The sequence below is a fragment of the Protopterus annectens genome, chromosome 1.part1 (assembly GCF_019279795.1).
Source record: "Protopterus annectens isolate FY-2018-M chromosome 1.part1, PAN1.0, whole genome shotgun sequence".
In the NCBI taxonomy this organism is placed as follows: Eukaryota; Metazoa; Chordata; order Ceratodontiformes; family Protopteridae; genus Protopterus; species Protopterus annectens.
In genome coordinates this window covers 791,016,546-791,042,193 of record NC_056726.1, presented here as the reverse complement: position 1 = coordinate 791,042,193, position 25,648 = coordinate 791,016,546, and the positions used below count along the sequence as shown (strand labels likewise).

The 25,648-nt window shown below is 39.2% G+C and overlaps 1 protein-coding gene across 3 annotated transcripts in view; it reads left to right on the top strand.

The window, feature by feature from the left end:
- The window catches only part of LOC122807165 (urea transporter 2-like), a 235,351-nt gene that overhangs the window by 162,299 nt on the left and 47,404 nt on the right, over positions 1-25,648 (top strand). For all 3 annotated transcript variants that reach the window (XM_044078200.1, XM_044078209.1, XM_044078215.1), the window contains 3 exons: positions 1,380-1,539; positions 3,804-3,993; positions 14,480-14,608. In XM_044078200.1, the coding sequence (XP_043934135.1) occupies positions 1,380-1,539; positions 3,804-3,993; positions 14,480-14,608 (479 nt within the window). The remainder of the gene's footprint in view (positions 1-1,379; positions 1,540-3,803; positions 3,994-14,479; positions 14,609-25,648) is intronic.

The window sequence follows — 25,648 nt, the reverse complement described above, 5'->3', positions numbered from 1 at the left end:
TTGATTAATGTGTGCATTTTCATTAAATATGTGTTTCAACAAAATGGCTTTATTTTTGACTGTTTAGAACAGATCCTTTTGTCTTTGATATTTTTCAAACACATCTCAGCCAGCTATTTAACTTTATATGACTACCTTTTATATACATCATGAACATGATTAGTCCCTATCACCAAGATTAGTGATATAGCAGTTTATACACTTTTACTTTGTGGTATTCCTTTTTCCTTATGCATTAAGGGCATCAAACCATTTGAAACCTATAAATGTTTTGAAAATACTATCCCAATAACTGATATGCTGAAAATTTAATTTAAGTGCATTCAGTTCTCATTTGGTTAGCTAGGGGAGTTGACTATGATCCTAAAAATGCATATTGCATGGGTTTAACAACATGCATATGAATATATGTATGGCCTATTGAGCTTGCTGACATGTTTCTGATTAACCTAAGGGAATGTTCCTCTCATAACCAGCATTAATCTAATCACCATCTATCCCAGACATCCATAAAACCTCCTGCAGATTTCTAATGTATCACAGCCTCTGGCGGTATGTCCTAAGGACATAATTCCCTGTCAGTGAAACAATATTTCCTTAAACCTACCTCGTATTATCTTTCTAAATGCTACCCAGATCCCATTCTCTTGTGTCACAGGTTTCACAAGTGCTTACTAGGCTATTGATCCGTGAGGATCTTAAGAATCCTGTCCTTGCATTCCCATGGTAGTCTGCAGTCCTTATATTTTCTATATAAATAACACAGGCGAGTGAATGACTGGGATATGCTATGACATTTACTTATGGTCTCTATCCATGAAGGCATGGATGCTAAACCAGGCTTGAATTTGTGGGGTCTGATCTAGTCCTCCAAATCATGTTGGAACAGAGTACGAGAAATAGTTTGCTTTATGTGGAGTGGAAGACAGTTCTATAGAAGAGATATTCTCTGTGATACATACCTTTTCTTCTTTCTTTCTTTCTTTCTTTCTTTTCATAATCTCCCTGTTCATTTCCCTCCGGAGTGGTCGCTCCATATCTTATCCCCACTGCACTGCGCTCTTCTAGTGTGTATCTTTCAAATACTTAAGTTTTGTGGAAATCTCATCTTCTCTGTACTGCTCACATTCCTGTTTCAAGTTTATTTTCTGTAAACTGTAAACTAGGTAAAAAAGCAGAAGATAAAGTATTGAATATAAGTAAACCTTGGACTGAAACTTCCATTTCAACTTTTCCTAACATGCATTGCCTGATAATATAGCAAATAAGAAAAGTAAAGAAAATACACTTTGGTAAAGTTTAGTATAAGAAAATGTTTAAAAGCAAGCCCTATAGTACTTTAGTGGTATGGAATTAACTTCTTTTGATATTTTCTGTAGGAACTGAAGTCACTCATGGATCTCCACAACACAGAAAAACAAAATGATAAGAAAGAATCTGTGAAGCCAGTAGGCTGTTGCAGCAAGGTGATTAATATTTTGAATAAAGGAGTTGCATATGTCGATGGAGACATGGAAGAATTTGGAAAGTGGATTAAAGGTAATTAATATTTCAAGTGAAAAATAAACCTGCCAAGCTATCTATAACTTCTCCCACTTCTCTCTGTATACATACATAGATATGTGCATACACACGTGTGCACACATACAGACATACACACACATTCTGTGTGATGCTTTGTAATAAGAAATGTTGTAGTTATTTACACAAAAACAATTTTAGACACCACATCAAATTATATTATCATTTAAAGTCACAGAAGATTGCATTAGGATTTACCAGATCTTACTTTTGAAGAAACCGATTGAAATTTTCATTTCAGAAATAAAGCAAAACTAATTACATGAACTATATTTTACTGAAAATATATAACCCTTTAAATGTGTTTTTTATTTATCCATTTAGGTATACATACATGGCTATGTATGTATATATAAATACATACGTACATTTGATAATCTGTCATCGGACTGGCTGATTATGTATTTTATACTGAGATTTGTTATTCAGTATTGTGGGAGTATAAGGTAGGTTTATATATCTTATAGTCAAAACAGCATACCCCTCATCAAACAGAAGCCATCAACAACCTACTCAGAAACATTCAAAAGTTTCAGCAATCCAAACATCAATAGGTACCAAACAGAATAAATAAGTCAGCATTGTAAAACAAAAGCAGTCCTAGGAAGATGTGCATAATAAGTTCAGCAGATTTATTTATTTAACATTTGTTTACAGGGAAAGTCCAACTTGGAATGAGACAATTTTCAGCATTGGCCCAGGGAGAAACATTCCAGATGCACATGTCTTTGTAACGTGGGAGGAAACCACAGCACCCAGAGGGAACCCACACAAACACAGGGAGGACATGCAGACTCCACTCAGAAGGCACACCAGTCAAGAAGTGAACCAGAGAACCTCTTGCTGTGAGGCAACAGCGCTAACTTCTACAACACTGCACCTTCCAAATTGGCCAAATGATAATTAGCACCTTGTTGCATATTAAGAGGAACAGTCTCACAAATCTAGCATCTGTACTTTGGGCCTATGCACCAGCTTAATTTTATTTATGTGCATTGGGCATACCTACTTGATAAAAGGTAGCATTTCTTCTCTTCTTTCTTTATGTACTTTTATATATGTGTTATGCATATGCAGGTGTCATGAATGCTCTTTCTGAATATCACAGTGGCCATTAGATATATGCCAGGTTATTTATTGTTTATTTACTTCTTAAAATTGGTGATCTTGTCTTTGTATTTATTTACTTATTTTTGTATGTATTTCTGTAGTTCTGTAATGTTTCTCAATGTTTTGATTCCCAGTACTTTGAAGGGTTACAGAGTGGGATGTTGGTTGGCTTCTCTTTGAGGTGGGATTTGACATCTGCTGTTTTGATCACAATATATGAATCCTACCCTATATCCATATTTAGTATACTGGTCTAACGACCCTGTGGAGAACAATAGTGCTTATTCTGTGGAACCTGTGGAAAGTGGTATTAGAAGAAGTGCATGCTGGTCATCCTGGTAGCCCAAATAAAATCATCTATAAGAAATGGTACGATGCCAGGGTAATCCTATTGGCTAGGCTTGTAAAGGCTCCAGGGCCATTAGCCTAGCACATACTTATGAACCTATGAATATTATATTCCCAATCCAATATTCAAAAATTCTGCCCAGTGAAGAGGTCATAGTGACAGGAAATGTATCCTTATCCACAGGTGCAATATCCTCAGAGATGATTATAGAAGCAGCAGGATAGAGGGCTGGAGGCCCCTGCATGAGCATTGGGGGAGGTGGCTTGCCCCCCACAGAAAAATAAAGAAAATTAAAGTTTAAACTGAGATGGGCTTACAGCTAGGTGGTTTCAATTAAAAGTCTGTTCTGAATGTTATGTAACTGAAGTTAAAAATAAAGTTTTGGGTTCTTGCTAAAGACAAGCCAAAAAGAACATATACATCATGACTTTGACTGTTTGGCTATTCATATTAAAAATTATTGAAATTTGATGTTTATATGCATGTAAAACTTAGTTTCTTTTTTTTCAGAAGTAGTAAGCATATGTTTTCAAGCATTTCCTTAAAGCTATACAGTGTATGACTAAATGAATATGAATTACTTAGTCCAGAAAGTATATGACTTTTTTGAACATTTGGCTTTTTTGTGAAAAATGTTTGAAAGATGTTTGTAGCTTGTTTACACTAGATACAGACTGTCACCCAATTGTTTTCAAAAATAATAAGTGAAATACACTAGCATTTCTCTACAATTAAATATGGTATCTGTTGTTGCTTCTTCCAGGTAAACCTGTAATATTTCAGTTTATTGACTGGTTCTTAAGAGGTACAGCACAAGTGATGTTTGTCAATAACCCACTCAGTGGCCTAATCATAATTGCTGGTCTTTTGGTGCAAAATCGTTGGTGGGCAATCACTGGCTGCATAGGAACTGCAGTGTCAACTCTTGTTGCATTATTACTCAGCCAAGACAGGTAACTACTCTAGTACTGTGAACATGTTGTCGTCGTCATTGTTGTTTTACTTTTACTGGGTAAATATGCTAAGTCCTGTGATCCTGGTTCAGACATGGGCCAGGAAAATGCATTAAAGCAGAGGTAAGCAGTAAAGGCAGCAAGACTGTCATCTGGAAACTCTGCTATAGCAGTATTAGTATAAACATATATTTCTGGGAGTAGCTTATACAAAGAAAACATAAATGCCTTATTCAGCTTATCGAGGGCTAACTGATCAACTCCTGATAAGTTGGATTCTGGCAGGCAAAACCATCGATACAAATGAAAGTCCAAATTCACTGACAATAATTTAAGCTTTCCGAAGCTGCACTCAAATGAAAGGGTCTCATATTAGAAAAAGGTTGCTCTTTGTGTAAGTGAATTCCTTCGGTATAAACTTGCTCCAATTCCAAAAGGCTTGCTCTCAGTGTATTTGACTTACTTAGGTGTAAAGGGGCCAGATTCCAAAATACCTGCTCTGTGTTGTAAGTGACTTAACCAGTATAATCATACACTGGAGTGGGTCACTTCCACTCAGAACAAGTCTTTTGGAATTGTGCCCAAGGATAAAACACCTCAAATGAAGTGGACAAGATTCCATGGAATTTCCCACATCCCCTTAACTCTAAAGCAGTATAATAACATCAAAATGAAACAAGTCTAAAACTTTTTTATATATGACTTTCTCTTTCTCTTTCTAAATGTGATCACAGAGTCTTACTGTTTGCATGATACTTGACAAATGTGGATGTTGATGAGGGGTAATCAACAAACTGTTTTTTATCAAATGGTCATTACACAATGTGCCCTGCTCCTGAGAAAGAAAATGAAGAAAGTATACACCATAGTAGAGTTAAATACATCAGACAGGGTTGCATTAATACTGTGAAGCAGGTATAATTTGCAATCATTTATAGATATCTCCAAATATGCTTGCAAATCAATTCTGCTCTAAAATTAAAGAACATGAAAGTTCTCTTAATTACAGATTCATAGGTTCATAGTTGTTTACTAGGCTAACAACCACAAGGGCCTTTTTAAGCCTAGCCATGCATTTTGAATCTGTGACAAGTTCTGGTACTCTTGATAAGTGTAAGCAGGGGCTTGGGAGATGAAACATTTACAAACAGGGGCCTGGGAGATGAATTATTTATAGGCTGCCTGTGTTCATTAGAGACATCGGTGCCAAACCAGGGATGAATTTCCTCTTCTGCATCCAATTGCCCAAGTTACACTTGAATTGGGTTAGGGAGGAACTCTGTTTCACATGGATGGTGAGCCTGTTCCATAGACAGGGTAGTCTCTGGGATAGATACTTGTCTCTCCAACAGGTCCTATTTATATCACAGACAAGATTTAAGTCTTTAGAACAGGTAATTCTGGTGCTGTTCATTTTGTGGATATGAAAGAAGTCCATCAGAATGAACTCTGACAATGCCCTGTATGCCAGGCATAGATCTCCCCTCAACAGCCTGTAGGAGACATAATACAGGGATAGGACCCTAAGGCAGTCTGCATAAGACATATTACTTACGTCCTGTATTCTTTTAGTGAGGAACCTCTGTGGATATTCCAGTTGTTGATTGTGCCTGGTTAGGTACACACCAAAGGGGGCATTGTACTCAATGATAGGTCTGATGAATGCCGAATACAGTGAAACAATGACTTCCTTGGACCTTGATGCCATACCTTTGTTTATAAGTTGTGCAACATAGAATGAATTCCCCACTACTGTAGACTCACGATGGTCAAAGGCTACATTACTGACTATGTGTGTCCCTAAGCCCCTGACTATTGGGTCAACTCTAAGGGTTTTGTTGTCAATATGTCAGTTAACGGAGTGGATGACTTCCCAAAGGATACTATTATTCACTTCTTGGCATTTTATTTTAGTCCATGGCTCTGACACCAGTTGTTTGTCTTTGTCAACCCTTCATGGAGAACCTTTGTGTCAGTGTAGGATTCAATCTCAGCTCCTAATTTGCAATCATCTGCAAATTTAGTCAGCCAAAGACCATTGACATTGGCCTTGACTTCAGAGAAGTAAGTGCCAAAAAGGAGCAGTCCAAGGACCAATCCCTGAGGGACTCCACTTGTGATGGGCCACTTTGTAGAGGTGAAATTCCCAATTCTAACTTCCTGGGTCTTTTTGTGAGCCAATTGGCTATCCACCGGAGTGAAATACGGGTTTGTACCTAACCTCTTGAGTCTGTCAACAATGCATGAGTGGGGCATTGTGTCAAATGTCTTGGCCAGGTCAAGGTAGGCAGTGTGAACCATTTTGCCCTCGTCCATTGCTTTGGTGACCTTATCAAAGAAACCCATCAGGATGAGTAGGCATGACCTTCCCTTGATGAAACCAAACTGGGTTGGGTCCAGTGTCTGGAGGTTTACTATATCATTATTGATCATTTCCATGATAATTCTTTCCATGACTTTGCATATAGGACTAGTGAGACTTATGGGTCTGTAGTTTCCAGGGTCTGTAGATGGCCCACCTTTGTGCAGAGGGGTGACTGTTGCTGTTCTCCATTCATGAGGCACAAAGCCTGCTTGAAGACTACAGTTAAACAGCAATTCCACAGGGCCTGATAGGTCATGTTTCATGCTATTTAGAAGGCATCTTGGAATATTGTCTGGGCCTATTGATACCAGTGTTCTTGGCCTTAGACAGAGAGCATTAAGGACCTGCTCCATAGTGATAGCAGGAAGGAGTTGAATTTGATGGTATTTCCTGAGGGAAGATTGAGGGGGAGAGGGGGCAAAGTTGGAGATGAATTTGTTGGCCAGTAAATTTTCTATATCTTTTGGTTCAGTAGAGGTGGCTCCATTTACAATGAGCTCTGCACACAACTGCGTCTTGCCTTTGAGTTACAGACATAAAGAATGCCTTGTGGTTGTCCTTAGCCTGGGAGCCCAAATGTACATTGGATTTGGTATACTTTATTTGCTCTCTGAGTTGTTTGTTTATTTTGATGAGAGTGCTTTTATCATGCTGGGTGCTGCATCTCCTTATTTTTGTCATGATTTTCTTCCTTCTACTTCCTAAAATAGTACACAAGAAAATAGGTACCTTATACAGATGCAAAAAGTACATAACCACAAACTCCAGAATAACCACAGCCAACTCATCTTCTGTCAACTTTACTATACGCCTCACCCATCCTTACCAACCTCTCCAAATCAGACCTAAGCAAGCTAGATGCCTGCTATAATAAGATAGCTAAATTTGCACTAGCTGTCCTCCTAGGACCCATCATTGTGAGGCTCTAAGACAACTATCTTGGTTAGAACTACCCCACCAACTCATTCTCACGCAACTCTCTACTGCCCATCAAATGTACTATAAACCCGATAAAACACCAGCTCTACAAGGCCTCCTCAATCCCCATATAAGTACCCGTCCACTAAGATCCACTAATAAAGCTCTAATTGAAGTAACCAGGAGTAAAAATAGCTCAGATGACTCTCTATACTCCTACTACATTGCTAAACTGTGGAATGCCTTACCACTTGAAATTAGAACTATAACTAGCTTAAAAAACTTCAAGCATCACATTAAAGCCCACCTCACCAATTCCTGGACTTGTACATGGTATGGGTTTCCTGGGTCAAAGAGGGCAACCTATAACTTGCAAGGAAGTGGCATTGGATTTTGACTATGGTGATTTGAACATGGAGTAGCTCAAGTGCATTTTCCTATTTGACCAGCCTTGAGGTATAATTATTTTAATGTAAATCGAGACACCTTTACCTTTAGTTCCGGTCTGTGTAGTAGCTGGTCTAAATGTGTGGAAGGCTTTACAACCTTGCATTGTTGGTGTGCTCTCTGCAGCCTTAAACTATGTCTCAGTGACCTCAAAGATGTCAGTATTCTCTAGGGTGAAGAGAGCTTTCAGGGAGTGGAGTTTTTTGTTTAGACTCCTAGCACTGAGTTGTAGAACCTTTAGATTTTCTTGGTTTTGATTTCCTATGTCGGAAGTACTTTGGTATTGCCTAAAAAGGCACTATGGAAGAAGACAATGTTTTAGCTAATATTCAAAAGCCTAGAGTGGAGAGGTGCAGACCATCCCTGGCAAAGCACTGTGGTCTGTTGACCATCTCCTTCCATGCTGACAAATATTGTACCCCCTTATAATAACACCAGAAGCTAAGCTAATTATTAAAGTCAGTCATCTTTTGTTCGTATTGTGGCATCATCCCTGGAGTAGGAAAAATACTGCTCAGTGCTAGGCTCATACTAGACTGGGACACATATTCTGAGAGCTCCATGATATCTCTCTTCATATAGTCTAGGGAGGTACATCTCAGGTCATTTGCACCCACATGGACTATGACTGAGTCATACTGGTACTTGTGTTCCAATGATCTGAGGTGGATCCTAGCACCTGATAAGAAACTGACTGTGACTTTCCTCTTACTCAGTCTGATGAGAGGGACATCAGTGTGTCTTACGATGGAGTCTTCAATGATCAGAATGTTCGATTGTGTGGTGACTTGCCTTATGGCTCCATGAGATGTGGCTGCATGTGTTAATGTGGGTGTTGTTTTGAAAGAGTGCATTCAGGGCTGCTGAGGGGATTTGTTATGTGTACTTCATCTAGGAGTTTTTTGGGGTTTAAGAAGGTTACATATAAGTTCCTCAGCATATGTGGGTCTATATGTCTGCTTTTTAATTGTGCGTGATGGGTGCAGTGTGTGTACTACTGACAACATTATTGACATTAGGAGTACTTTTATGTGAGACCTTTGCCTCCAGTGACATTGTGTAAATACATCTCTCACATACCATATCAGTTTGCTTGAGAATTAACTGGTTGTCAGTAAACATGAGTCAATTTCTACATTGCCTCAGAATACCTATATCCACCAAACTGGTAACAAATATAGTGGGAAAGTTTATATCCATGGCAACAGACTCTTTTTTATTGATTAGACAGAGTGAGAATATAAAGCAAAGTCCCTCTGGGGACAGTGCTTGTCACTGCAAACTAGTTGTCCTGTGTACAACTGTGGAATTTCAGTTGTGCTTTTACATGAAAAATTTTACTAAAGGCATCAGTCCTATGCAGGGCATTTCCAAACACTTGAGGGGAAACTAATAAGTAGACCCTGAAAATTTAAGGATGAAGTATTTAGGTAGGTATTTTGAAGTTAAAAACAAATCAAGCAGTACTTACTGAAAACAAAGAATTAGCTTGTCAATAATGATGAAAAGAGGGGAAAAGCGTGAACTGCTACTGCCTGGCTACTACTAGTGCTCCCTCTGCTGGGATATAATGCCCCTTTGTTCTTCTCTCATCAGAAGCAAAAGATTAGCACCAATCCCAAGATGAGAAGCAGGCCACAGCCTGTTTGGTGATCCACAGTGTTGTCCCAGGAGATGCAAGGGTTTGTAGGTTTGTAGCCTTTTTTCTGGTAGATGCCTCGAATAGCAATCAGAACAATCAGGTATGTTAAGCGCAGACACTCACTCTCCAACCAGAAAGAGTCAGGAATCAATGCACTCTGCTCCTACTCTCACCAGGATCAGAATACAAGCACAAATGCCAAGATGTCACCTATAAAGCAGTTATTAAGCGTTCTGGTGATCAGCAGTGTCCAGGAAATAATGTAACTGCACTCCTTCTCTCACCAGGTGAAAACAGAAGCACTAATCCCAGGATGACTAGTGAGAAGGAGAATGTGGGCTCTTCAATAATTGGTGGTCTTGCAATAGATGTTGCAGATTTTAAAGATAAGATGGAAAAACATGGATTAATATCCTAAGCAGTGCAGTGTGCACTAAGCAGTTAGATATGAAAGAGTAGATAACTTAAGCTTTAGCTGTCTAAGTAGAGTGCCACTAATTTTAAAAGAGCAAGATAGATTGAAAGGGGTTAAGCACTTTGTATTCTGGTTCTATGGAATACAGTGGGGTGGTCTATATCATATAATCGAACAAATTATTCAGTGACCGCTTATCAGTCAAACACTAATAAGCGAAAACACTAAATATCAAACATTTAAGTGAAATGTTTCACTGGGTTAAAAACCAGTTGACCAGCCCAGCAAACCACAGGAAAGCATCACCCAAAAAACCCATTGTAGTGGAGGGCTATGAACCCCACACCACTAATGTGGGGGTGCCTCCTAACTAAATGTACCAACTCCAAGATCACACTACAGTGGTTAAAAGGGCAAATCCCCGATGATGGCTGGCTGGTTGTTTTCCCAGTGAAATGTTTTGCTTAAACGAACATTTGATATTTAGTGTTTTTGCTTATTAGTACAGAGATGTGGAATTAGCTGCTGTCCATCTGCACCCTCTGTAATATGTACTACTGAATTCTTACATTTATTCTCTTACTGTAGGCCATCGGGGTGTTCAGGTGGACCTTATTAGTACCATGTATGGATAAGAATGATGATGCTATGAGTGAGACCAGACATCTCTAGGATCATATACCTTACTGTGGCACAGAAATTTGTAATAACACTACAGCTACAAATCAGGCTCTATGTTTCCTGTTTGCTGGAGAAGCTTGCTGAAGGGACAGCCACCTAAGGTAAGGAGAAAAAATGTGTTCTGGGGATGGGGAAAAAGGGGGTAACCATAGGTAAGACAGGATGAGTAAATGCTGATGGACAGGACTGTAACAGGGTTGCATGTTGGATTGGGGATTTATTGAAAGAGAGTGATGGTGACTGTACTGTTAATGGTGGGTCCATCGCTGTATATCAGCACAGTCCCTGCTAGATAGTATCAGGATTAAACTTGTATGTGGGCCCTAAAGATGTTAGCACTCTGTCTTTCTGTGTTTGTCTTTCTTAGATGCCATTTTTGCCTTACCTCTGATGCGGCCTCCTCTGATAGTAACTCAGTTTTCCTTTTTCTTCTTTCTTTGTGATTCACATATCTGTGCCATGCATGCCCCTAATGATCCAAGAAGTCAGTTTTTATATACCCATAATGCTTTCTTACACATCCTTCATGTCTTGCTGCTACATCTTTCCTGCAGTAGTGCCCTGTTTTGTCAAAGGCTATAAAATCCAGAATCCTCACTTTTGTCTGACATGACTCTGTAATTACGCTATAAACCTTACCATTTGATAACACATTCCAATGTGGCTACCTGCTTCCACACCCGGGGTCCTCCATTACTTCTTTCTCTGTCTCTCTCACTCACTCACTCACTTACACACGCTCTCTCTCTCTCTCTGTCTGTCAAGTCCAAGATTGTGCTACTCTAATGCTATCTGGTTTGAAACCTGGCTGCAGTAAGGCATCATCAACCTGATATTAAAGGTATATAACATCAAAGGTGGGTGACCCACGTAACATCAGGTATGATAATGTCCTCAGCAACAGTAGCTCCTATTTCTGTGTTTGTCATGCAATGAATATCTTTTGCCATCTTCTTATCTCCCTCTTCAACTTGAGGAGATGATTTTATATGACCCCATGTGCAGACATTAAATACTCCTTTCTGCTGCTTTGATCAGGTCTCCTATTCTATGTAATTTCATTTATTTTCAATTTGTTAACTGGATGAGTGGCCTGGTTCATGATCACTGTCAGACCAGACTTTGGCTATAAGATAGTTACAGCCATAGTATATACAAGTCTACATATGTGAAAATATAATATTGATGTGTCATGAGATCTTTTACATCCACTTGAAGTAACACCAACTCAAGCAGATGGGACCTTGGTTTAACTTCTCATCCAAAGGACAGCAAACTCAGGAGTGCAGCACCCCCCTTGTGCTGCACTGCAATGTCAGTAATCTATCTGGTGTGGGACTAGAACCCACAGCCTTCTACACCAAAAGTTTGATATTTAGTGTGTTTGCTTATTAGTACAGAGATGTGGAATTAGCTGCTGTCCATCTGCACTCTCTGTAATATGTACTACTGAACTCCTACAGTTATTATCTTCCTCAAATTTTAGAACTGGCTTCCTCTTTTACATTTATAGTAATTTGCTTCTTGGACAATTATTATATACTGAAGCATTATTGATTACAGAAGAACTGGTCAATGGAACACAGAGTAAAGACAAACATACTGACAGTTTTATCTCTGTAATGTTACATTAATTATTTGTTGCTTTGTGTAACTATGTTTCCAACTGAATTTTCATCTGCAAATTTACTTCATTTTAGTTAAAGATTTATTGTAAATTTTATTATCCACTCTGAGTTTGGTTTTGCAAAGTGTTTATTCAGCACTATAATAATCTGAACTTATGATACAGTATCAGTAACAGAAACATGGTAGACAAGAGTGAACCACATCTGTCTGTATGGCATGCAAGCAGTGCAACTGTCAAATAGTGTCAGTTGTGCAACAGATAGTACACTCAGCTTTGGTGGCTCTTTCTTCTGTTGTAGAGTTTGTTTATGGCGGGGGACCACCAGATTGGCTTCCTTTTTTTGGAGGATAGCATCTTGGTTTTGTTAGGGATAGCATGATCCATGCACTCTTGTAACTGCTTATAAAGTGCATTTGTGTAGGATTCAGCAGTCATATCTCTATTGTCCTTCTGCATGGGGGTCATGAAGTTTGCCACTTCTATCTTAAGAAGAGTGAAGTTGACTTTGGAGAAATTTTTTACGGTGATTTCCCTAATGGGGGGTGGGGGCGGGATGTGGATGTCTAGGCTGATTAGCTTGTGGTCGGATCTGACCAATGAGGAATTGACCTCTGGTGTTGAACCCATGTTGGTAATGACCAGGTCTAGGATATTGCTGCCCCAGGTGGGGGTGTGGATAAGTTGATCCAAGGCAATGGAATTTATGAATTCTAGAAAACGTTGAGCAAAAGAGTTGGTACATGAGTAGTTTTTCCAGTTAATGGTGGGGTAGTTGATATCGCCCATTATTAGGGTGTTAGGTTGTACCCTAATAATTTCCAGTGTATCAAGAAATGAGGAGTGGGAATCCTGGGGCATGGTGGGGAATCTGTAGCAAGTTACAATTTGGATTGCGGTCTTGCCCAGAGTTAGTTGCACTTGGATGATCTCGGATTCATTACGCTGAGCAACTAGCCTGGAGGTGTGGATATCCTTAATGAATATGGACATGCCTCCACCTTTAGTGTTTCGGTCCAGGTTAGGTGCCTGAAAGGTGTGGCATGAATTATAGCCTGGTAATGCAGGGGTGCTCTCTGGAGCCTTGAACCAGGTCTCTGTCACTGCACACATGTCGATGTTGTCCATTTTAAGGAGTGCCTCGAGTGAATGCATTTTGAGGTTTAGACTTCTAGCATTGAGTAGCATTTCCCTCAGATTTTGCTTGCATGTAACTGTTACGGTGGTGAATTTGTCATTTGAACCTTGCCTAAAAAAGGCACTATAGGGGTGGCAAGAGCCTTAGCCAGTATCTGGAATCCTAAGGGTGACAGGTTCAGGCTATCTCTGGCAAAGCATCGTGGTCTGTTGATCATGTCATCCCAGGCAAACAGATATTGGATCTCCTTAGAATGACACCAAAAGCTTAGCCAATTGTTGAAGTCAGTCATTTTGTCTTTGTACTATGGTATCATTCTAGGTGATGGTAGGATGCTGCTCAGGGCTAGCGTCATACCCACCTGGGCTACATAATCTGAGAGCTCCTCCATGTCTCTTTTCATGTAATCCAGGGAGGTACATCTCAGGTCATTCACACCAATATGGACAATGATAGAGTCATATTTGTACTTGTTGTGGAGTGACCTGAGTGCATGCATTATGTGAGGATCCTGGCACCCGACAGGCAGCGGACAGTAACTTTCTCCTTATTTAGCCTGGTGAGTGGAACATCAGTGTGCCTGACTATAGAGTCACCTATGACTAGAGTGTTGGGTATGTTGTTATGCCTTATGGGCTATGGCTGAGTGGCACACTGAGTTTGTGGGCTATGTGTCATTTGGGTTGTGTTGGGGGGTGGAGGTTGCATGTGTTTCTGCTTTGGAGGTCTCTGTTGCTTGAGGAGATTTTTATTGAGAGCCTCCGCGAATGTAGGTGTGTGTTTTATGTTGCTATGTGTGTGTTTTGGTGGTGTAGGGTTTGCGGGACTATGTGATGAGTGTGGTGTGGTGCAGGTGATTACCTTCTCCTCCTGGCTGCCTAGTCCAGTCTTGGGTGAAGAAAGCTTTGCTTCCAGTTTGGCTATATAAGTGCATCTCACAGGTTGTAGTGTTGGGATCATGAATTCATGCTGCTGCCTGTGCCTGTCCATATACTCTCTCATGATCCTATGAAAGACATGCAGCAAGAGAAATTTCCATAACTTTTTGTGAAACTGTGGCATTAATCAGACTGAATAGTTACAGTATCAGTAGTACCTGATGGTTGTGACAGCGGTGTTTATAAGACATGGATGACTTTTACATTTGCAGCAGTTCCATACCTCTGATTTAGGAAGTAGCATAAATTATGATTTTAAAGGAGCAGGACGGTAACCATTGCTTAATGTTAATTGAAATACTACTTTATTTGCAGATCAGCAATTGCAGCAGGCCTCCATGGATACAATGGGATCCTTGTGGGCTTACTAATGGCAGTATTCTCTGCCAAAGGAGACTGGTACTGGTGGCTGATTCTCCCAGTGGTTGTCATGTCTGCAGTCTGGTAAGCTGCCATTTTCATCAAGTCTTCTCCTTTAAAGTTTGTCATTTATATTGCATTGATATGGCTATGGCTTCATAGGTATGTTTCAGTTCTTGCAGTTTTGATAAGAAATTAAACATGATTGTGTTCTGATGCCAATACACATTGTTTCAAACTGTCACTCTTTTACAATAAATATGTCTGAGTCACTTCACTTCACTTTCAAGAAAGTAAGCAAGGAGTCTAGGCACAGGCAGCAGCAAGAATTCATTCAATATAATGCATTTATCTAATAACGCAGTTAGATATGAAGTGGAATAAACATGAAGAGCCAATAATATAACATTAATATCATGAAGTGAAAGCAGGGAGAACCTAAACAGATACAGGCCTGTCTGCTTTACCTCTTTATAGGATAATTTACATGAAACCAAATGTCATTGAGATGTCTAATGTACTGTAATAACACCAGTTTCAGCTGCCTTTGTATTTTCCTATCACATAACATAAATGGAATATTGGCAGAGTGAGTGATATTGTCAGTTCACAGGAAGAAGTTATCCAAGTCAGTTCTCAGTTGGGGTGCCTTCTGTGTGGAGTCCCCAAGTCCTCTTTCTGTTTTCATGAGTTTTCTCGGTGTGTGCGTGTGTGTATGTGTTTATGTGTGTATGTGTTTATGTATGTGTGTGTGTGTGTGTGTGTCTGTGTGTAAGATATGGAGGAAAGACCTGCTAATCTACTTCAATTCCCTAATTGCCTAGTAAACTATGTGGATGGTGGTGGCTGTCCACGGGGTCACTGCAATGAGTCAGATGCAACTTTACTGCATAGGATGGCTTAAATCACATGATGTGAAGAGGGAACAGTATAGCATATACACATCTACAGAGGATGACTGTCAGCAACAACTAATTGCTCTGAAATGTACAGACCAAAATGTCAAACTAAACTTCCAAACGATTGCTTGTGAAACCCGTCTGATGTAAGATAACTGCACATGCCACTAAAATTAGAGAAAGCATTTTTCTGCATTCAACCATACTTATTCAGCAGGGTTAAGTAAGAAGAAGAAACTAAATCAGGTCTGAAAAAAGCCTATGAAAATTAGAAGTATTTTGAGATACAATAGCTAAAATGCTTTAAACATCCAAGTGATAGACAATGAATGATGAAGAACATCTGAGGACAGAAAGGATGTTAATCACTAAATTATCTAGTTATAAATTATGTGGCCTTCAGAATTTATAGCTTCTCAATAAATTTGATGAGAGTAACACTAGCATGGTATTTGTATGAACAGGGATGTTTGAACAAATGTTCAGTTTTGTATCTCTACTACACGGAGACTGTAGTAGCAAAGAAATAAGTGCTTATTGGGGTTTAAGTCACTTGTTCAGATTACCCAGCTCACATCACAGCTGCTTGAACATTAAAGCTCATATTGTGAGTTGCTTATATATATCACAACTGCTGTGTTTACATTTGAATGAGATTGCAGTACTCCTGTGTTAGTATAAGAATAAGAAACCAAGAGGGTGGAGGTGCAAGGTGGTATTTCCCTTCAAAACACTTATTTTTGTTTTCTCATATTATAACAGTTTCAAGTACCTGCATTGTGAGATGTCTGTATTCAAGTTAGTCATTTAAGAACATTTTTTCTCAGACTACTGGCATACAAGTTTGGATGTTTTGAGCCATTCTGACTAAGATTGCATTATGGTGTGGATAAGGAAATTTGTCCTTTCCCCATTGTAGTGCGATCTCAGAGAGGGGTGTGGGGGGCTGAGGAGGTTTAGATGAACGGCATTTATGATGTAATGCCATTCAATTCTTTTACCATTCAGTGAATAAACACAGACCTAGATGTGTCACAGGGAAGTAGTATATCTGACTATTCCATTTACAGTTTATTATTCTCATTTTTAACTGAAGTAAATTACTGGTAACCTCAGAGACACATATATATGGTTATGAGGGCTCTTTGTTATGAAGGCCCAGTATAAATAAAGTGGGAAAACAAATAAATTCAGACATTAGTAGATTGAATATAGCCATTTTTAGTATGCAGGGACAGTGGTAACTATTTATTAAATATTAATATTCCATGAATCCTCCCATTTGTTTTAGGACATATTCCTAAAATAAGATGACTTTTTGAGTCATACGCTTCCTCATATGACCCTAAAATTAGTTTAGTCACTGAGTCCTGGTTAAAATAAGACTCACAGTAAACGGTCATCCAAAGTTGGTAATTGTCACATATACGGTCCTTCGCCTTCCTTCTTAGTCAGATTGCTATAAGACACTTTAAAGCTATCATAACCAAAAGTCTCTCAAGTTAGTCATCTTAAGTGTTCTCAACCTTAACTGCAGAAGAGGAGTGAACATTTGCTAAAAAGATTTCTGTTTTCTGTATAATGGTCACTGACTCCACATGTCCAAACCAGATCAGCTAGGAATGTACTGAACTGGATGTAATAACAAATATCCCTCTCAAACTTGCAATTTTTTTATTTTTTATTTGTTTATTTACATTTTTTTACCGGGAAAGTCCAACTGAGCAGATTCCCATTTTCATTGGAGGCCCGGGGTAAAAAGCTCTACTTACAATGAATGACATTTTATATAATTCACAGTATGCAGAATTACATTAAATAGAAGTACAGCTTAATATGTGAATACATTTAAAGAAAACAAGTATATACAATGATTACAATTTTAGATAACTACATTATATAGAAGTACAGCTTATTTGAATGCATTTATAGAAAACAGGTTAATACAATGGTTACATTTGTAGGAAACGGGTTTATTCAGTGACTGCATTTTTGATAGAAGACTAAAATCTTTAGAGCATACTGGGAGTAGAAACATGACAGCGAAAGCAGAAGCTGAGAAGTAGAAATTCAAGTAAATTAGAAGGTTAACAGTGTATACAAATAGTGTGTGGGGTAGTTTTATTTTTCAATTAAATATACCAACAGTTGTTTTGAGATGTCTTCATCTTATAATTGAATCCTACATAAGACATTCTTAGAGGTAAAGCACATATACTAATAGAGAGTGCCTGTAGGAATCTACAGATTCTAACAAATTATATGAGCAAACACTGCCTTTGCCTACAGTTTGATCATTCAAAACTACCTCTGTCAGTTCATTCATTCATTCAAGCTCATCCCAGACTCCAGCGAGTCACTACTACCAGAAGAACTTGAAATGAGGGTTGGAGGGTGGCCTAATGGTTAAGGTGTTTGCCTTACAAACACAAGGTACAGCATTTGAGTCTCACAAGGGATAATTGGCTAAACTTAAAATGGCTCGCAAGGGCAGTTAACTTAGTACTAATCTATGAACATATAAACATACTGAGCACCCTTATTCAACTGCCCTAATCCAAGAACTACTATTGTGACTTTCTATGACATCCTTGTATCAATACAAGACATACTCTTCCCTATTGCACAAAGAAGTCTCCAATGTAATAAAGTGCCATGAGCTAAATGAACTGATAAAAACAAGAAACAAGGCCTGGTCTGAAAGGGGGAAAAAGCATTAGTGACACAACAAAATACTGAGCCAATCTAATTTAAAACTTGTTACCACACTTGCAAACAAATCCAAGAAATTTCTCTTTTATACAATTTTATTGATAACCTGTCAGGGTCAACCAAAAATTTTTGGAAAGTGCTGAAGACACTTGACTCCAACAACAAAATCAGCACGAATATCCTTATTTCAATCATATTCCATTTATTGTCCCCCAGCCCTCCTCTACAATTTTTAACAGCATCCCTGGTGCTACTCTACCTACCTAGCTTACTTATGCTCTCTAGTATCCTACCTGCCCTTCTTAAATTATATGAATAAAATGACCATCAAAGAATTGTTGGAAAAAATGACTACAACTAGAGCCCTCATTTTCATATACTACACAAACTGCCTGCAAATTGGAGTAGTGTGCTATGAAGGCCATTAGCTTCTATATAGTTTTGCCTTTGACCTCAGGGGTAGGACCCCAGCTTCATACATGCTTAATCATTTCTTACCCAAAAGTACCATCTCACAACCCCACTGCTGACCTCATTTCTGTTGTATCTGTCCCAAATTCTGCAGAAAAAATATTTACAGCCAGATATTAGAATCATAAATGTGATCTACTGTCAAACAAACAACACAGGTTTAGGCCAACATATGGTACCATCACAACAATTTTACTCCTCAACAGATGAAATACTCTCAAACTGGAAAAGGGTCACTTACATGTGCCATCTTTTTTGACTTAAAGATTGCCTTTGAGACTGTAGATCATCTAACATTACTGTTCAATTTACCTAGGTACAGATTTCCTGGTGAAATAGTATAATTTTTGGCAACTACCTTTCAGATAAAACTTTAATGGTTACAAGCCAGAACATACACATTGATTCTTGTGCCATTACCAAAGGAGCACCACAAGGCTCTGAATCTGGCCAGCTAATGTTCTCCATTTTTTATTAATGACCTACAATGGGATCTTCCAGATATCATTTGCATCACATAATAGCCGCGGAGGTGCAGCTGTTAGCATTGTCGCCTCACAGCAAGAGGTCCTCCCGTTCGATTCTCAGCTAGAGTGCCTTCTGTGTGGAGTCTGCATGTCCTCCCCATGGCTGAGTGATGTTAAAGAAATGCAGGTAGGTGCAAGCGTGAATGGGCATGCCTTCTTTGAAGGTTGGGCATCAGGCTGGCAACTCGGCACCATAAAAATCCACTGCCAATCATGAGCAGACCGGAGTTCCACTGTGGCGACCCCTAACGAGGAAAAGCCGAAAGTCTTACTCAGATGATGATGATGATATTATAAGCAAGGCAAACAAATCCTAACAAGAACTAAGGATAGTACTCCAAAAATCGTTGGCATAGTATAGAATTGGCTAGTGGTAAAGAAATAATCAACACTCGGAAATCCATAGCCATGCTGTTAGCCACCAAAAAAAAAAAATCTCCTCTGCATACTTCTTAAAATAAAAGATCCTACAGGTACCTCTCTTCCTTTCATGATGCATCAGAAGTATTTAAGGATGGCTTTCGATCAAAGATTTTCCTTTCACTTGCATACTGAACAGCAACCTATAAAAGTTCTAAATGAGCTAAAAGTTTTTTTAAAGGTGTCTCACCAACATTGTACAGAAGATGGAAGGACTACTGACATAAATACATTAATCCCAAGATTACAGTGCATCCTGCCTTTAAACACTCTGCTTTCAGTCCACAGCACAGCCATTATAGAAACCACTGAAAATTAAATTATTAGATTTATTAACTATCCAGAAGCAATGAATTTCATTGTTTTATAAATCCACTGGGCAAATGGCTGTCAATTAGAACAGCTGTACCTTACTTTTCTTCAGTATTTTAATTTTCAAATTGCTGAATGAAAAGTATTACACCCCTCCACACTAACCACCCCCTAATGAATAATCTCAGGGTCCACTTACTAATGAATAATCTCAGGGTCCACCTATTAATGAATAATCTCAGGGTCCACCTACTAATAAATAATCTCAGAGTCCACCTACTAATGAATACTCTCAGGGTCCACCTACTAATGAATAATCTCAGGGTCCACCTACTAATGAATAATCTCAGAGACCACCTACTAATGAATAATGTCAGGGTCCACCTACTAATAAATAATCTCTGGATCCACCTACTAAGGAATAATCTCAGGGTCCACCTACTAATGAATAATCTCAGGGTCCACCCACTAATGAATAATCTCAGGGTTCAAGACTCTTTCTTCTCTCAAAGCAGCCATGAAAACATTCAACTCATGATGCAAAAATTCTCTATAGCATTTACTGAAAATGTCTTCTCTAAGATAGCATTAGCTTCATGGAAATCTTTCTTATCTCTAATTAGCAATCAAAACAATATATCGATTTTGAGAAAGTGTTAAAGCTGCACCTTATGAATGAATCCAAGTATATGTGTTAGGATAGACCCTCTAATTCACTCCTAATTGATGCCACTTTATTATGCTGCAGTCTTCACTCAGATGGAAATTTTAGAGAGAAAAAAAATATATATATATATATATATATATATATATATATATATATATATATATATATATCATTTTTAGAGGCTGCCGTATGTTGTATTATATGTATATATTGTACAGATTGCTGTTTATTTAGTCAAGTCACTTTTTAACAGGCCTAGGGTCATTGCAAATTATTTATGGAGATTCTAGTGCACTGAATCTTAACACAGGACTTGCACTACCTGTAAGACTCATGGTAGAGCTTGAAAGGGAGTTTTGCTAGATTTGGGTGATAAATAGTGCATAAGAATATGTGAGCCAATGATGAGCAGCTCAGTATTTAAGAATACTTTCGTTGTTTGACACAACAGCTTTTGAATTTAGAAAAGATTTTGCATTGATTTTGTTTTGTGATTTAACATTTGTACAGTGCTATAATTCACCTCAGTTGTTACTTTGTCCAATGATGATCACTGCTGTATGACTTACATTTTATGTTATGTTGTTCTAACATATTTAATGGTATGATCTCCTCTTTTGATGTAAGTACTATTTTCCGTTTTATGTTGTGCTTGCCTGATGGTCATAGCTGAAAAAAATCATTGGCCTAGTTCATATAGCTGGTTAATAAATGCTAGATAAGTAAGATAGCTACACAGATGAATACTCCAAATTCTAAGACTGCCTTACTCCATTGATCATAACCAAGCTCAACAGGCTTTCTTTGATCTGGTGCTGTGAATTGACGGTTCTCTTTGGCTGCAGTGTGCATGAGTGACATGCAGGGCTCTTCTCACCTTCTCATTTCCACTGACTGTATTTTCAGTTTACAAATTCTCCTCCAGTTAAGTATTGCTATTATAGGTTCATAGTTCACAGTATAGTACTAGGTTAACTGCCCTTATGGGCTGTTTTAAGCCTAGCCAACTGCACCAAGTGAGCATCAGACCCTGCACCTTTTATCTTTAAGGTAAGCACCTTAACCATTAGGCCAACCTCCCACTGTATTCTACACATTTCCCTCTTAAACTGCTGCATCTGTTCAATTACAATATGCCATTTAGTGTTCCTGCCTTTCCTCAACTTCCCTCTTAAACTGCTGTTATAATATGCCAATCAGTACAGTACATAACTGAGACGCAGAAGGTCTGTGTAGCTTTTTCTTGTTTTCTGTGTCTCTCTGTCTCCACTTTCCCTGGGTGCTCATAGTAGAATGCCTCCGTATAGTCTCTTTTTACCTGCCCACTTCAGGACTTCAGTCTTTTATCTATGTCCTGCTGAAGGGCTACAGCTACCCTGAGGCACAGCATTCCAGCTCATTTTACAATAATACAAAATTCACTTACAATAACAATGCTTTCTGACAGAATAAAATAGCACAAATATTCCAGAAACTGGAAACATTATTAGAAAAGAACATATATGGTTAAATGCTGAGGAAAACAGCTAACTGCTTGAAAATAGATGCTTGGAAAGTTTACTTGGGAAATGTATATATGCTAAATGCATTTATCCATGTTAATTTAATACCTTAAAACAAAGGCATATAGCAGTAAATAAAGCAGCATTTTTAAACATTTGAAAAGCATTCAATCTGTATTCGTATTAGAAGGTTCAAAAATCTATATTTGCATATTTATCTGGAATATCAGTAATGTATAAACTTAATTTAATAGTGGGCAATGTATTTACAGGAGTTAATAAACTCTCAGTGTATAATAATAAATAGCAGCCTAGTCTGCAAAAGCTAAAACTGACATACATTTTATTTAGAGATAGAAAACTAAGCTTACAAAGCCTTACTATAGGAATGCATCCTCTTGCATATGTTCGATGTGCTAATTGGTGAGTTTATAAACAAAGGGGACTGATGTAAATGAGTATAAGAGGCATAATGACAGAAAATTTAAAATGCTTCAAAAGAAGGCTTGCCAATGGCATAGAGGGATAAAGCCCTGGCTAAGACATGGTCCAATGGCATAGAGGGATAAGGCCCTGGCTTAAACCCAGGTCCAATGGCATAGAGGGATAAAGCCCTGGCTAAAACCCAGGTCCAATGGCATAAAGGGATAAAGTCCTGGCTAAAACCCAGGACCAATGGCATAGAGGGATAAAGCCCTGGCTAAGACATGGGTCAATGGCATAGAAGGATAAAGCCCTGGTTAAAACCCAGGTCCAATGGCATAGAGGGATAAAGCCCTGGCTAAGACATGGGTCAATGGCATAGAAGGATAAAGCCCTGGCTAAAACACAGGTCCAATGGCATAGAAGGATAAAGCCCTGGCTAAAATCCAGGTCCAATGGCATAGAGGGATAAAGCCCTGGCTAGACATGGGTCAGTGGCATATAAGGATAAAGCCCTGGCTAAGACACAGGTCAATGGCATAGAAGGATAAAGCCCTGGCTAAAACCCAGGTCCAATGGCATAGAGGGATAAAGCCCTGGCTAAGACCCCAGGTGACCTGCACTGGAATAGTATCTTGGGCTCCTGACACACAAGGAGGATGGGTGTGCCTATTCCAGGAAGGAAGGGAATGGGTTAGTGATGGACAGTCCTTCAGGGTATCATCAGAAGTTGGGATGTGATAGGGAAACCAGGCTGAAGGATGGGCTGGCCAGGGGAGGTTCTACTCCTATTCCTGAGTGAACACACTTCCTGAGCTCTGCCTCATTGCCTGCCCATCCTAGTACAGATACCACTATAAAAAGGGGTGTGGGTTAGAGCCCCAGCTTCAAAAAAGTCCAGTAGTAAGATGCCACAAGCACACGTGCTGGGTCCTGGGTCTGCTCTGCACCAGTAGATAGGTTAAATACTGCAGGTGAATATTCAGAAGCAAGAAAAATTCTGCATACAAAAATTTCATGTCCAGTATAAAAAAAATCCAACTCATGTTAAATCCCACTTGCTTTATTCTACTAGCAAAAGCAAACCAAATCTCTAAAACAAACATCAGGATTTTAAGGGTAAATTTAGTATTATGGAATTTGATTGGTGATAGTCCACAATTTGACTGAAATATAGAATTTAGTGTCTAGGATTTTGAGTATTCTTAATATAAATGAGTATGGGGGAAAGGTTAATCAAATGTTTTTTGAATTTGAGTTGAAAACAAGTTGAAATTGAGGAAAATAAGACAACTAGAAAGAGATTGTCATGATTATGAAACTAGCAATGCATACTGTATTACAACCTTCTATTCTGGCAGTGACAGTCAATCTAGTAGGATGGGTCTGGTTGGTAAAACGAATGATACTGGGGAGGCTGATAATCTTTTTAGAATCAAAAGTTCCTGTATGTACTCCAGAACTGAGCAATGAAAGTGAACAAAATAATTTCAGAGAAAATTCCTAGGAGTTATACTGCATGGATATCAAAAGCCAGCTCTATTTCACAAATTATGAGCTTAAGTCTTAGATAAGATTTTATAGATCATTATTTCAAGTTGAAAGAGTGCTGCTATAGGATCATAGGATCATAGGAAGTTACTAGGCTACTAGGAAAACAATACCATGAACAAAAACCAACGCCAAACAACCACAACCAGCAGGACTATGGACTCGCAGTATAGAAATTCCAAAATAAAGATGTTAATCACCACCAAGGATGTATAACAGTTTAGTAAAGTTTCCCCAATAAAATTCACTGTTACTAGGCTACTGGTCCTGGGGCCCTTACAAGCCCAGCCAAGAATTTAGCCCATGTTCCAACAAGTCAGCACCCAATCCCCCTGTTCAGCAGGGACACAGGTGGAATCCCAGGGGTGTATTTTCTGTTCCCCATCCAGTTATCCAGGTTGTGCTTAAAAAGGATTAGAACTTTGCTTGACATGAAGGAGGAGTCTCTGGGACACAAATCTGTCCCACCAACAAGTCCTACTGATGTTACAGACCAGGTTGAAGTTGTGCATGTGGGTTACTCGAGTGGAGCTTGACTTGCAGATATGCAGCAGTCCCATCAAGGTGAGGTTTGAGATTGATTTGTATGCCAGAAAGAGGTCACCTCTGAAGAGTCTGTAGGAGAGCAAGTAGAGGGACAAGGCCTTTAGCCTATCTGTGTAGGGTGGATGTTTGAGGCCCTGGATTCTCCTGGTGAGGAACCTCTGTGGTCTCTCCAGCTGCTGCATGTGCTTTGTGAGGTACATGCCAAAAGGGGCATTGTACTCAATAATGGGTCTTATAAGGGAAGAATACAGAGATGTTATGAACACCTTGTCACTGGATGAGATACCCTTACTAATGAGGTGGGCCATGTAGAAAGCTATCCATGCAACAGAGGCAATATGGTGGTCAAAAGTCAGATTGCTATCAACCTGGGTGCCCACGTCCCTCAGAACTGATTGCATGCTTAGGACCTTGTTATTAATGTGATAATTTGTGGGGTGTCACTCTCCCCAAAGAGGATGATGATGCATTTTTTGGCATTTAGTTTGAGGTCATGTTTCTGGCACCAGTCATTTGTTTGGATGAGACCCACTTGGAGGATATCCACATCACTAGGGGAATTGATGACAGTGCCCAGCTTGCAGCCATCTGCAAACTTGGTCAACCACAGCCCACTGGTTTTGGCCTGCACCTCAGAAAAGTATACCCTAAACAACAAAGGCCCCAAGACTGATCCCTGGGTACACTGCTCATTATGGGTCAACTGCTTGAGGTGGCTTCCACTATTTTGACTAGGTAGGTTCTGTCAGTAAGCCAGTTTGTTACCCATCTAGTAAAATATGGATTGATGCCTAGTTGAGAAAGTTTATCTATTATACCTGAGTGGGGAACAGTACCAAAGGCTTTGGCCAGGTCAAGGCAGGTGGTGGGCACAGTCTTCCCCTTGTCCATGGCTTTGGTGACTGTCTCAAAGAAGTCGACTAAATTTAACAGGCATGACCTCCCCTTGCAGACACCAAAATGTGTGGGATTGAGTGTTTGAAGATTGCCAATGTCCTTGTTAATGAGGTCCATGATAATCCAAGCCATGGCCTTGCAGATCAGGCTAGTTAGGTTGATGGGTTTATAATTTCCTGGATCAGTGGATGCTCCAC